Source organism: Argiope bruennichi, chromosome X1 (genome assembly GCF_947563725.1).
Source record: "Argiope bruennichi chromosome X1, qqArgBrue1.1, whole genome shotgun sequence".
In the NCBI taxonomy this organism is placed as follows: Eukaryota; Metazoa; Arthropoda; class Arachnida; order Araneae; family Araneidae; genus Argiope; species Argiope bruennichi.
The window spans coordinates 33,152,227-33,167,601 of NC_079162.1; the positions used below are offsets into that span (position 1 = coordinate 33,152,227).

At 31.3% G+C, this 15,375-nt stretch overlaps 1 protein-coding gene across 3 annotated transcripts in view; it reads right to left on the bottom strand.

Moving 5' to 3' along the window:
• Positions 1-303: 303 nt before the first annotated feature.
• LOC129958553 (uncharacterized) overlaps positions 304-15,375 on the bottom strand; it is a 90,046-nt gene continuing 74,974 nt past the window's right edge. For all 3 annotated transcript variants that reach the window (XM_056071097.1, XM_056071098.1, XM_056071096.1), the window contains 3 exons: positions 12,644-12,815; positions 7,783-7,969; positions 304-2,123 (listed from right to left, as the gene is read on the bottom strand). In XM_056071097.1, the coding sequence (XP_055927072.1) occupies positions 2,018-2,123; positions 7,783-7,969; positions 12,644-12,815 (465 nt within the window). In that variant the 3' untranslated portion in view covers positions 304-2,017. The remainder of the gene's footprint in view (positions 2,124-7,782; positions 7,970-12,643; positions 12,816-15,375) is intronic.

A 15,375-nucleotide genomic window follows, 5' to 3' on the forward strand; every position in this document is an offset into this window, starting at 1 on the left:
GAAATTCCCTGCATTTTTCAGATTTTTTTCTGTCGATTTTTAAATTTCCTGTGTTTTTTCGGTTCTCCGGGTGGCGTGGCAACCCTGAGTCCTATCTGACTCTTGTGACATTGAAATTCACCCGCCGAAAGTCTCACATTCTGCACACAGCATGATATCATCATATAAAATAACAAAACTATTCTCAACAAAAATGCCTTTTAATAAAACGATTCAAATTAATAAACACTTGAAATTAATCACATAAACATATATATTTGAAATAACAATTTGGTATTGTATAATAAAATTTTGATATAAATGCATAACATGATACTTTATAAAATTAAAAATAAATGCACAAAATAGGAACAATGATTAAGACTCTTGGGTATAACTGATGAATGAGATTCACCAGTAATAAGATTGGTATAAATAAAAAATAATAATATAAGATATCCAAAGTAGTAAGTTTTCTAAGCTACTGATCACATTCATAAAAGGAAAAGTTAAAACAATTAACATCCATTCAGCTTTGCTTCTTAAAACAAGCTGTAATACAAAAGGACAGCTCAATGCAATAAACAGAAGTTATAAAATACTGAAGGGTATTTTATATAAAAAAAATAGATTTTTGTATGGTTAGCCGAAATAAGAAAATCTCTCATGAAATTTCAAATAAAATGGGTAAAAACAATTCGATTCACCAGCAATAAGATTGGTCTAAATCATAAAAAGATTGTGTAAGATATCCGAAACAGATATTTTTCTAAGCTACTGATTACATCCATAAAAGGAAAAGTTAAAACAATTAACATCCATTCAGCTTTGCTTCTGAAAACAAGCTGTAATACAAAAGGACAGCTCAATGCAATAAACAGAAGTTATAAAATACTGAAGGGTATTTTATAAAAAAAATAATAGATTTTTGTATGGTTAGCCGAAATAAGAAAATCTCTCATGAAATTTCAAATAAAATGGGTAAAAACAATTCGATTCACCAGCAATAAGATTGGTCTAAATCATAAAAAGATTGTGTAAGATATCCGAAACAGATATTTTTCTAAGCTACTGATTACATCCATAAAAGGAAAAGTTAAAACAATTAACATCCATTCAGCTTTGCTTCTGAAAACAAGCTGTAATACAAAAGGACAGCTCAATGCAATAAACAGAAGTTATAAAATACTGAAGGGTATTTTATAAAAAAAATAATAGATTTTTGTATGGTTAGCCGAAATAAGAAAATCTCTCATGAAATTTCAAATAAAATGGGTAAAAACAATTCGATTCACCAGCAATAAGATTGGTCTAAATCATAAAAAAATTGTGTAAGATATCCGAAACAGATATTTTTCTAAGCTACTGATTACATCCATAAAAAGAAAAGTTAAAACAATTAACATCCATTCAGCTTTGCTTCTTAAAACAAGCTGTAATACAAATACAGAGTTCAATTTAACAAACAGAAGCTATAAAATCCTGATACGTATTTTATAAAAATTAATATATTTTTGTATGGTTCACCAACATGAGAAAAATCTTTCATGAAGTTTCAAACAAAACAATTTGATTCACCGGTAATGAGATTGATCTAAATCATAAAACATTTGTATAAGATATCCGCAAAAGAGATTTTTCTATGCGTCCGATCAGATTCATAAAAGGAAAAATTAAAACAACTGACAACCATACAGCTTTGCTTCTTAAAACAAGCTGTAATATAAATAGAGAGCCCAATATGATACTGATAAGTATTTTATAAAAAATAATATATTTTTTTATGGTTAACCAACATGAGAAAATTTCTTTCATGAAACTTCAAGTAAAATCGGTAAAAACCATTTGATTCACCGGTAATAAGATTGGTCAAAATCATAAAAAATTTGTATAAGATATCCAAAGTAGAGATTTTTCTAAGCTACTGATCACATCCATAAAAGGAAAAATTAAAACAACTGACATCCATACAGCTTTGCTTCTTAAAACAAGCTGCAATACAGAGAAGTCGGTGTAACGAACAGAAGCTACAAAATACTTAGTATTTTGCATTGTTAATCGACAGAAGAAAATCTTTGCCATGAAACTTCAGATAATATGGATAAAAAGCCGCAGCACGGTACTCTGCCTTCATTTTAAGACACCTAAAGAAAAAAAAATTAAAATGTTAAAATACCACAGATTTGAGAATTACATCAAATACATGAAAAACTAAATTTTATATTTCCTGAATAGAAACAAGAACAATAATGAGTATTACAAGAAATAACGATAATAAATATTAATAATCATTACTAGCAATGGCGGATTTAAGCACTTTGTTTCCTGACATGATATGGTCCCTCGTTTGAAAACTTATCAATTCAGTTTTATGTCTCTTAGCTTATACAAAATCATAAAACATTTAATCCTTTTTTTTTTGGTTTTTTTTAAATCTTTTTAAATAAATCAATAAAATTATTGTAATTTTAGTTATAATTATATATTTACTTATAGATAAAATCAATTATTATGATAGATTATAAGAAAATAAGCTTCAAACAACATATTAAAAATTATTTTATAAAACCTATGAAGTGAGATAAAACAAAACTAATAGAAAGAAAAAATTAAATATAATATAATTAAAAAATAATAAAAATTAATAAGTTCAAAGTAAACACACATTGCAGTCCTAATATATTATAAATAAAAGAATTTGCAGTTTTGTTTATTTCAGTTCTAGACTAACATTTTGAAATCAACAAGCTTGTACTTTCCCTCTTTAACCAAGTTACTCTAGGTAGCAGCCTAGTTTGAAATCAGTCCCTGATTACTTAAATATTATTTATTATAATTGCTTATAAAGTTATGAATACTTCCTTGTTTTATGGGGAAAATGTTTAAGAAAACAAACTAGAGACAAAATTTATATGCAAGATTTTAAAAAGGCTTAAAATTTCAGGCTTAAGTACATTAATAAGCTTAATTAAATACATTATTTTTTTAAATGCTCTAGTATTTACATTTAAAATAGAAGACTATTTATTAAATTAATAGAAATAAAATGCATTTCAAAAATTTGTCTTTTTAATGAAATGGGGGGGGGGCGAGTGCATTTCACCTTTTTAATGTGGTTTCCGGGGAAAGCGTTCATCCGTAGACAGCCTTGTTATTCTCGAATCCCAAAGTTACAATGCATTTCTTAAAAGAAACCATCTAGTTTCTATATCCTTTGATATAGGAGAGGCGTACGATCGTAGATGGAATTATGATATTCTCTGTACTTTAATTGACTTTAGGTTTAAGGGTAATTTGCCAGCTTTTATTCAAAAAATTTTTTTGTAAAGCTCTTATCTTTCGAGTTCACATTGGCAATACATTTACTCATCCTTTTATCCAAAATGAAGGTGTTCTTCAAGGAAGTGTTTCGAGTGTCACCCTTTATTTAAAGATATACTTAATATTTGACCTTCATCTGTTTCTGGTAGACTTTAATTTGATGATCTTTAGATATCGTGTCAAGTATCACTAATATAAATTTAACTGAATGGTAACTTCAGCGAAAAGTGAATAAACTTACAGCTTGAGTTGATCAAAATAGGCACAGACTCTGACCAGAAAAAAAAGGAGATGTGCCCATTTTTGTCAAAAATGATGTATCCATTCTGATCCTGTTATACAAATTCGAGTTGTCAACAGCCTTGTTATTAAAGAGGTACATTTCTTGGAGGTCATACTTATCGAAAACTCACTCTCTTTCCTCATGTTCTTCATTTGTGGAGGAAGTGTAAAATAATCCCTCAACATTTTGAAAGTCTTTCAATTACAAAATAGGGGTCAGATCGTATATATTTACTTCGCTTCTATAAATTTGCCCTTCTGTCACGCATTGATTCTGGATGCGCAATATATGGTTCAACTCGATATAATGTTCTTCGGAATATAGACATAGCACATAATTCTGCTTTGCGTATCATTTCTATACCCTTCCGTATATTGCTAGTTTATAACTGGTACGTAGTTTGTCACCAATTCCTATTATATCTGCGTCACAAAAAAAATCGCGTGAACAGCATTTTTTTTCTGCCTTCAATCTTATGTCAATCATATGAATGACATGGAAATATCGGATGAATATTCTCATTGACCTGGAAAGGTTATATAATTCGCATCCATCTAATATTCTTCCTTTTCATGGAAGAATAATACAGTCTCTTGGGAATTCAGATGTTTTAAGTCTTCACATTCATTATATCAATGTTCTTGCTCTTTACCCGAGGGCATCCCAGAAATATGATACTTAATCACTTTCCAATATATGACAAATCCACTATTGTTTCTGTGATTTTTCAATAGTTGTTTCTATAGTACCGTAATCAATATTCTACTTATATTTCTGTCTTTAATGATGGGTCAAAAGCAGTTTTTCTTGTGGGTTGTGGTGTCGTCGTTACTGGGGACATTAGCAATTTTAATTGAATACTTTAAGCTCTGTTTTAACTACTAAACTGGTGGCGATTTTGTTTGCTCTTGCAAGAATTTCAAATTTTCCAGACCATAAATTCTGCATTTATTTCAACAGTATGAGTGCTCTTGAAGTCCTCAGCCATGTTTAGAATAAAGCACATCTACAGGCTATAGATATTTTTGACTTTTGGGGACTTTGCAAGTTAAGAAATACAAAATTGATTGTTCTTAGCTTGTTAACTAGTCACGTCGGCATTATAGGCAATGAATTAGATTATGTTGCTGCGAAAGCAGCACCTACTTCTTTGAAATGAGCAATTTCGTACACTGATGTAAATAAAAATCATTCGAAATGTATTTCTCATTTATGGAATTAATCGTGAGATCCAATAAACTACATTTCCCAATGCGGGAAATAGACTTAACTGACTCGGCTTCACGTTCCTCTCAACCATAAAAATCTGTTTCGTGAACAATGTCAAGTGTTGATTTGACTGCCATTCACATTTTATCTGAATGTCCAATTATTTTAATCCCCATTTATTACGTTTTTTGTAAAACATCATTTTCAAATATTTGTGAAAGTTCATCCTCATCGAAATATTTTTTTAAAATTTTTTCAGAGAAATTGGGTAATTTATTTTACCAAACTAGCAACATTTTATCTTCATATTTCTTGGACTTTGCATATTTGCCATTATTTTAACAGTCTCGTTTCCATTGGTAACTTTTTGAACTTCACCATCCACTCAAATCAAGATAAAAAACTCCCCGTGTTTTCCTTGCATGTATATGTTACGGCCAATTCGCGAAATGGCTGGGGACGATCGGCCAAAGCAGAAAGAAAGGAATCAAGAGCACATTGTTTTACACCCTGTTAAAAATGAAGTATTTAAAAATGAGTACTTCTGTGTACTGTTTTTTTTTTTTTGTTTTTTTTTTTTTTTTTTAAGTACAATTGTTTCAGAAACGAGTTCAAATATAAGTGACACCTCTGAGTTAAAAATAAGCTTGTAATATATAAAAATATGATCTCGTTCTCATTCGTATTCTGTTCTCATATTAAAGCCATAATAGAAATTATTCAGTGAACGTATATACTTTAACAACGTGATAGCTTGAAGATTAGATTTGTGCCCTTCAAAATGAAAACATTATATCTTGAGCAAAGGCGTTGCGTATCGTGTATGAATACAAAGGCAAATTGAGTGTTCAGTTTTCAATTACCTTCAGTTTTCAATTTCAATGTCGAGAAACCCTGCAGAGGATTAGCGTATCTTCATTGAGACACTCGGTGAAGTGGTCTAAAATCGCCAGTTTTTATAGAAGAGTGATATTGAAATTTCATAAATCAGTCAGTTTTAGTGATTGATTTAGTTGGTTGGAGTTCAACAATTTTTATTAAAAATATTGGTGTCTCAAGAATATTTTGTTAAATATGATTCAAAGGGTAGAGGACCTATGTAAAAATTTAAAATTCCTGATTCATCGGAGCATTTATTGACTAAAGTTATATTAAATATAATTATTTAGTCAATTTAGACCATTTTGTTAACAAATGTATGACCCAAATTAGCTGATGGTAGCTGATTAGAATGATTATCCTAAGTATATTAAACTATGTTTGCCTTAAATTAAACTGTTTTATTGAATTAATAATATAGGTGTTGTCAAAGCTCATAGAAAACTTTTCCTCCTTTCACTTTTCAGAAAATATCTTATTTCATTTTTTTTTTTCATTTTATACAGACACCTGCAAAAAATTACAATTTTGTTTATTAAATGTGCAATAATAGTTGATTTATTTTTTAATTTAAACTTCTATCAATGTGATGGCAACACGTTGATAAAAGCTATTTTTTTAATTTGACGTGCTCGTGCAGATTAAATTTTAGCATAATATAATCTAAGCATAATTTATAAATTAAGTTTTAAGCTTTAATTTAAAAAAGCTTTAATTTGATGCAAAAATCGATTTTGTGCTGTAATATTTTCTGGTTATAGCGACAAATCGCCGAAATTACGCTTAATTTTTAATTAAAATTCTAATTAAAAATTTTAAAAAATCGCTCCACGGTGCATATTTTCGACCTCCAAGGTATATATATGACAAATTTGATAACTGTTTGTCAAACGGTTTGGAATGTAGAGCGCCAACACACACACACACATACGGGCGCGCGCGCGCGCGCGCACAAACATACATTGAGCTTTATTTATAAGTATAGATTATCACATCGGGCTTTGGCCAAGGATTCCCGGCCACTTCACGAAATGGCCAGCCAAAGTAGAAAATACAACATTAATTGCAAGTATTTCGGACTTTGGCCAAACCTCTTGGCCAGTTCGCGAATTGGCCGGCCAATTCGCGAACTGGCCGTATTTCGGGCTTTGGCCGTAACATATACACAGTATCAGAGGAAATGCGCAGACAGTACCCATGTACTAATTCTAATAGAAAAACAACTTCCTAGTTTTCAGCAGTGAAAAAAGTAAGGGGGAGAAAGTAGTAATTCAAAATTACCTGAAACTATAGAATATTAAATGAATATTTATATCTACTTACAGAAAAAAAAAGAAAAAAAAAACCACATTTTCTCTTTATTTATAGTCTCGAATTAAGCAAGACAAAATTCACTTGTTAAGGGAGAAAAAATTTGATCTTTTACCTCATATTCTCTGATCTAAAGACAAGGGTCTCGGGTCAAATAAAACACAAAACAACATTTTTGCTACCATGATGCAAACTATTTAATAATTACTTAACAAAAAAACATTGCAAAGCATTTTTTTGTAAGCCAATTTATATATTTCAGCATCAATTTGTATAACTTCTACAGATTTTCAGTCATTAGTTTCATTTTTTTTTCTTTTGCGACAATTTAATTTGCTAAACTCTTTTGCTTTTGTAGGGTAATTTTTACTATTTTTCATAACATACTTTTCTTTATTTCTTTCGTAAATAACGTACAAATTACATTTTTGAGCTGACACCGATAAGGACTTACACTAATTAATTTAAATTAAAAATCTACGTAACTTAATCCAAAATCTATCATCTACTTTGTTTGATATTAAAAGGCATTTATAGTTAGCAATTCCAATATCTTAACATTACCTATTAGTTTTGCTCTAGCAGTGATGTGATATCAATATTTCTGATGGTTGTGAGCCTATCTTATGATATTTGTCCGTAAGCAGTGCTTTATCAACATTTAGCGCTCATCATATTAAACTATTGCAAAAGCAGAGCAGAAGAAACATCATATTGAGGAATATTTTGAATTTAACTAAAATGAAATATAATTAATTATTTTCAATCCAAATGACTTAAAATATTTTTTTACAACTTACCCTTTTTCAGTGCCGCAAAGAGCGGTATTTACTTTCCAGAATTTGATCCGGCAATCTCCGCCGGAGGAAGCAAGCAAAGAACCATTATCATTGAAAGCGAGGTAATGACAGGGCCTTCTATGTGCTTGAATTTCATTGCACAATTTTCGGGCGCCGATATCATAAATCTTAATTTGCCCTCTTTGATCTACAGACAATGAAAAAAATTTATTTTCAGTTAAGTCCTCAAAAAAAATCACTGGAGTAGATATCGCTATATGTACCAAATTCAGCAAAAATATATTTAGAAAACAAGAGAAAAGAAATGAGCCATATTATTTTCAAATTATTAATATGCTACTTACACGGGGTCGATACTCAAACACTGAAATATACAACAGCTCTTCCACTTTATACGAGCATGAAATAGCTTTGAGCAAACCACGTTCAACATCATCAAGCCCAGATAAAATATATTAGATAATCAAAAATCTGAGTGAAGATTATTTACATGCACTTTTAATATTTTTCTATAGGATTTGGTTAGAAGATTTGTTTCCAAGCCTAGAAAGGAACCGTAGAATCCTGTCAGCTACAGATCGATTACATTAACAGGTTGCTTGTATAACTAATGGAGAGAATGATTAAATCTCGTTTAGTCCATTGTATGGAAAAATCTGGCCATTTTAATCAAACTTCCAAGGTGAAATTCGATATGGGCGAGGCATCACTTACAATTCTATAATGTAAGAAATAGGTGTTGAGACGATTTTGTGACAAAGAAAGACCTCGATTTCGATTTTGTTTCCGACATGGATAAAAACTACAATAGAGCATGGCGCTATGGCATTTTAAAAGACTTATATAACATAGGGATTTCGAGGAAAGGTGTTAATTTTTATACAAAATCTTCTAGACAAAATCATTTGAGGTTTTCATATGTGTGAACAACTTCCAATAATTTGGATGAGTCTCACAGGGAATTATCTAAAATGTAATTTTATTTATCATCAAATTAAATGGTATCATTCAGCAATCATCACAATACGTGCATTATATATGTGGATGACCTTCAGCTACATTGCACAACCTTGTTTACAGCTTAGATGATAGAAACTTTGTCTTGATTGTGTAAAAAGTAATTATGAGCCGTCAATGTGGGTGTGATAGGGTGCGATACTTAATACAACATTTAACTATCGAAAACAAGGAAATTTTACCTAGAGAAAATAAAATTTCACATTGGATAAAAAAGGATATTAAACAAATTAATAATTTTAACAATCATTCTACATCATCAACAATCGAATCGATTTATTTTCAGCTTGTTAATTCTGTCGCAGCTTTTAATTAATAAGGTTTGAAAAGTTACATGATTAATATTCGGTATTTACAACCGAAAATTATTCCATTCTAATAGTTTCACAAACAATAAGATCGGAAGATATTATAGAATTGTTTATTTATAAAGACTCGAAAATTTTTGTTTAAGCAATTTAACACACATCATGACACAACTATCTGCTAGTTTTGAAAGGCTTGAATCTAATTTCTTTAAAAAACAACGGCTATAGTATCACTTTATTCTGGATCCAGAACATGTAGGCATTGCAAGAAATGAAGGAGCAGATAGAGCAGCAGTAGCTACTGCTGTAGTTAAGAACTGTTTCGTTTCTCTAAATGATATAGATCGAAATATAAAATTTAATATTGAAAAGAAATGGCAGATGGTTTGAGAAAATCCAGTTCATAATAAATCGAACTTTATACAGTCATAAATCACAGGTTTCCAACAGACATACTTTAATCCTAAAACGACTGTAAAACTGATAAGATTAAGAAATTGTCACACATATTTCACACGTAATCATTTTTTAAAGGGTGAACTATCACAAATGTGCATGACATGAAACACAATTTTATCTATTAGATATTGTCACAAAATATTTTCTTCTACAAATACCGCAAATTAATCGTAATAATGCAGCGCATTTACTCGCTAGTTCAGCAGCTTGCTTGCCATCTAATCCTCCAGTTTCTTTAATTGTCGGCGACTCCGACTCCTCTCACACACAACTTCTGACTATCCACACACTTCCTTTCTGCGGATTCAGATTGTTTGTCTTTTATAGTTCCGGGAGGCGGGGCTGGAATCTTCAGACCAATCAGGGCGTACCTGGCTGTATCTCGGGTCTTGGTGGATGGATCGAGAAAGTTCTCGAACTTTCCAGTAGTATCCATTTAGTCGCCAAACTCGTCGCCAAGCTCTCAGGTCATTTACGCGGCAGCTGCTCAGCACAGATCTTACAACGGTCTTTCTCACGATGACACTATTCATGCCGGGTAGCAAAATTACAGATTTGTAACAATATATTTTAGATGAATGGAATAATTTTAACAATTTAAGCATGAAATATTTTAACAATTTAAGCATGAAATATTTTAACAATTTAAGCATGAAATATTTTAACAATTTATATCCTAAATTGGAAGATTTATGAGAGACATTCTGAACATAATTTTCTTCCGTCCGAAATCTGTTCGAATAGTCTAATTTGATTTATTCTCGTTATTTGGAGCTTTTGTAATTCCTTTTGTTTTTCTTTCCCGTGACTCTTCTTGTTTGGCCCAAAGTGATCAAACCTGGTTTTTACACCATTAAACTCCAATCGATCACACAACCAATCTGTAAATGCTAAACTACACATTTATAGAATATTGCCACTGATGATGAATCTTTTGTATTAAGAATGGATTTTCATCGTTCCAAAAATTAGCGTTATGGCAACTGATGCGACTCTCTCTATTAAAGTGACATTCGTCTGTCCAAATTACCTTTCTAATTAAAAAAAATTGCCTCAATTACAAAACTAGAGATATCGATTATGATAGGATTGTAGCTATCTATAAATGCTGTATGGATACCAGCTATTAAGTTCAAGTATTCTCTGCAATGCCGTTTTTGCTGAGCTGGCTATTCATACACTAGTATGAGGGTAACTTGAAAAATTAGTCAAAATATCAGTTTCTGTATCATCTTATAAATCCTCATTCTTCCCAGGAAAATATGGATTCTATAATCTTCAATGGCTGATCCATTCTATAAATACATTTTCTAGACGGATGCTAGGAAAACGATGCTTGTATTAATTTTGCAACTATGATGACACACATCATAAATCCTTAATATTTCCTAAATTTACCTCATTTGTAAAATACACCATTGTTTTACTAATGAGGAGTAAAAGAATGATACTAAATAGAAAAGAAGAAAGATCAGAGAAATATTCAAAAATTTAATATCATGCACATAACTGTAGGCAAATATATATATTTGTTTGGGGGTCACATTACTTCTCTGATCTATCTTACGTGTTCAATTTCACAAGTTTCTCTTCCTTTCTTCATAAAGTCAAAATTGCAACTATCGACCAATCAAAGTACATAACAGTATACTTAACTATTAATTTTTTCTGAAGCTATGATGATTTAATGATGTACTACTAGACAAATATTTGCATATGATAAAGTTTCTGTATTTAATATTCATTCTGATAACCCTTTTAAATTTAAAAATATCAGTAAATTTTGTTAATAGAAGTGCGAAACATTGTTTGTGCATAGAGGAGTGCAAGAAAAACGTTTTACCGCCACTTTCGTTCTACGGCGGCCGTATAAAAATTGCATTTTCTTTAAAACGTGTTAATAACAAAACCATGAAGTCAAAGAGTTTTCATATAATTGCCCGCCTTATTTAATGAAACTCTCTCATTTGAATAATAAGTCTAGATGTAATATTTAGGGGAACTAAATAGTTGTTCCCTGTTTTTGAAAAACATTCCACCCTGTAAACAAGATTTTTAAGATAAGAATATAAGAGATATGTTATTCAAATATTTTTACGGCTATAAGTTCAAAGATTATATTTTTGTCAATTTCAGTGTATGGAGTAATAAGTAATTGACAAGAATAATTAAATAAAAAGTACATCTTCCACATTCATGAATCCTTAAATTATATGTTTAAGAACTCATCACTTCATGCAAAAATAACAACCCAATTTAAAATTCTGGAGCTTTGGAGGTTTTTCTGCAAGCTTAAAAATGCATGCATTCTAAATTTGATTACTGGACAAATTGCCGAATAAAGTACGGTTACTGGATTATCGAATATTTAACACATTTCCGCACATTTTTAATTTCAGAATCCTGCCCACAAATGCAAAATGCACTACGATGAGAAATAAAGCATTAATAAATATTTAGAAGAGAAAATTATTATAATTACACAAGTGTTTCCACAAAAACTCTCGGTGGCTATAACCATAAGGTGTTAAATTTTTTTCTGTCTCTAGAAATAAAATATGGATTTAATAATCGTGGAGTTCTATTTTGAATGCGGTATACGATCGCCATAAGGCTAAAACAAATCCCTACTAATTTAAGAAAAAAATACTAAAAAATTAAATAGCAGATCCTAACAAAAACACAATTTATTACTGACTGTTATGTAAAGAATGAATAAAAATATAATAATATGGAAAAAAAAACTGTTGCATGAAAACTGTAGAAAACGTTAATTGCTACAGCCCTCATTAGATTACTGAAACGAACATGTGTTGATTTTTCCAAGATATGAAAAATCGTACGCAAAATCAATTTTTATATATCTAAGATAATAAGAAATTTTATTCAACGTATAACTGAAGAATTAAAAATTAAATGCATTTTCACTAATTTTTTTTAATGAACACTTGCAGGATAGCTTTAATCGTCATGTACCACAGTGAACCAAGAAAAAAAAGTTTTATTACCTACTTTGAATTAAAAATTATGGAAAACTATTGAAATTAATTTGATAAATAAAATAAAAGTATACCTACCACCACATGCGATATGCTTTTCATTTGGAGAAACTTTAATAGTATTTACAGTAGAACGCCGACACTGAATCGTCCATATTAATTCATGATGTTTAACCGACCAAACAAAGACTTGTCTATCAGAATAAGTAACCACAAACATTGGCCAAGGATTTGGATCAAATTCAGCAATCTGGAATAAAAGCAATGAAATAGTTATTATTAACAATTTGCTTTTCTACTTGAACAAATCAGAGTTAATATCAGAGCAGCGAAGCAAGAATCAAGATACAAATCAGTCAGTCACATACGCTTAGCTAGAGACAGCAGGAAGAGACGTGAATTTTATTTAGTGAGCAGCCCTATATATAACATACATATTTTGCTCAGGGCGCCATCTATTGACACATTGTATAGTTAAAACTAACATTTCAACACTGCCACTTTAATTTTAAAGTATACACACAATATACAGAAACCAGAAACTTGATTAATATACACACAAATTAACAAACAGATGCCTAAATAATGTTTACAAAACACATACAAAAGAAAACAAACAAACTTGGCTATAAACATAAAATAATATAACTGATACTTATATTCAACACTTCTCCAAAATAATCACATATCAACTTGCATCAGTTATATTTTAAACCCACTGATCGGGCATACAACTCGTGTTTTGCTCACACAGTTTTTGTTAAAAAAATCTGCTATCATTCTAGCAGTTGGCATTCGTTCAACAGTAATCTGTCCACTCTTTATCACTTCCGACACAAAGTGATGTTGGATATCAATATGTTTGCTCCGTGTATGGTACATATTATTTTTACTTAGATTGATGGCACCATTGTTATCACAATACAGAGTTATTCCATTAATGTGCGCGATTCCCAAGTCGGTCATAATTTTTTTGAGTCACATAGCTTCCTGGGCAGCAGCAGACAGAGCCATGTATTCAGCTTCTGTTGTGCTTGTTGCAACTGTGTGTTGCCTTTTACTAGACCATGACACAGCTTCATCACCTATCATGAAAACATACCCACTTGTAGATTTTCTATCTGCTATGTCACCTCCATAATTGGAATCACAGTATCCAATAACGTAATCACCATGGTCTTTAGTATAGCTGAGAGTGGTTCCTGTGGTCCCTCTAAGGTATCTCATGATATGCTTTATAGCAGTCCAGTGTGTTTTGTCAGGACTGTTGCAGAACTGGCACAATAAATTCACTGCAAAACGTATATCTGGTCGAGTTGCCTGAGCAGCATAAAGGAGGTTTCCAACTGCCGCTTGAATTGGAATTTTTCTCAAATCCTCCTTACTATTTGTAAATTTATTTAATGAACTATTACTGTCCAGAGGTGCTGGGACAGGATGTGACTCATGAATGCAGTACTTGCGAAGCATACTCTCTAAATACTGAGTTTGATTCAGGCTAATAGACCCATTTTTTCTATCACGTTCAATTTTAATTCCTAAGCAATAATTTGCAGTACCTAAATCTTTCATTTCAAATCTCCTTTTAAGTTAATCTTTAACCCAATTTTTAAGCTTTACAGAATTGCTAAAAATTAGCAAATCATCAACATAAATGGTTACTATAACTAGATAATTATTTTGATCTCTTTGAATAATGGCGCAACTACCAAAGGAATTTTGTCTTAATCCCATTTCAACCAAACACTTTTCCAACGTTTGGTACCAAAGTCTGCCACTTTGTTTTAAGCCATCTAATGCTTTATTTAGTTTTAGAATCTTCTCTTCAAGATTTTTACCATAGTATTCATTAAAATCCTCCGGTATTTTCATATAAATTTCCTCATCTAAGGTTCCTTGTACAAAAGCCATAACTGCATCCATTGGATCAATTTCCCAATCATAAATGTAGTGACGAGCGCCTGTTGGCGAGCGCCATCTGCTGGTTGTTAGACGGAGTTGACGCTGGTTAGACGGAGGGCAGATCAGACGGTTCTGGACGAGAGAAAAGACGTGGCAGATCAGACGGATCTGGACGAGAGTAAAGACGTGTCAGATCAGACGGATCTGGACGAAAGACGAGACGCGACGTATTCGACGAAATCTACTGAATGTTCAATTCTTTTATGTTAATGTATATATATCCTAAATGTCCTAAATGTAATTAAATGTGCGTTCTAAAATAGTAGTGATTTCTGAGTCCTACAAAATATGGGGGTTCGGCCGAGATATTAATGAAGACCGGCACATAGACGAAAGAAGAGCCAAACAGGAGTGAAATTTGACGTGCTACAATAAATCTTTTGGATATCAACTACTTGTGGACTGACGCAGTGTGGATCGACGTTGAAGAAATTGTGAGTACAATTTTGATTTATTCTCAAGTATGGCATTTCTTACACGAGCACGAAAGAGCGACTTACTAACTTTAGTAGACGAATTAGAACTAACGGCACCACAGGATGGCAAAGTGCGACAGTTAGTTACAATGATAACAGAGTCGAAAGACTATGACGAAGAGTTCGTAAAAAACTTACTTTTAACTATCACTCAGGAGCGCGAAAGGTTAGATGCTGAAAAAGCCGAAGCCGAAAAGATAGAGTGTGAATATACTTTGAAAAAGTTAGAACTTGAGTTAAAAAGTAGAGAAAATACTTTAACTGCATCAGATATGCCTAAGACTGATATATTAAAATTGCTAAAGAATTATGATAATAGCGGAGACATAAGTGTTTACCTTTCGTTATTTGAGAAACAAATAAGCAGGGCTA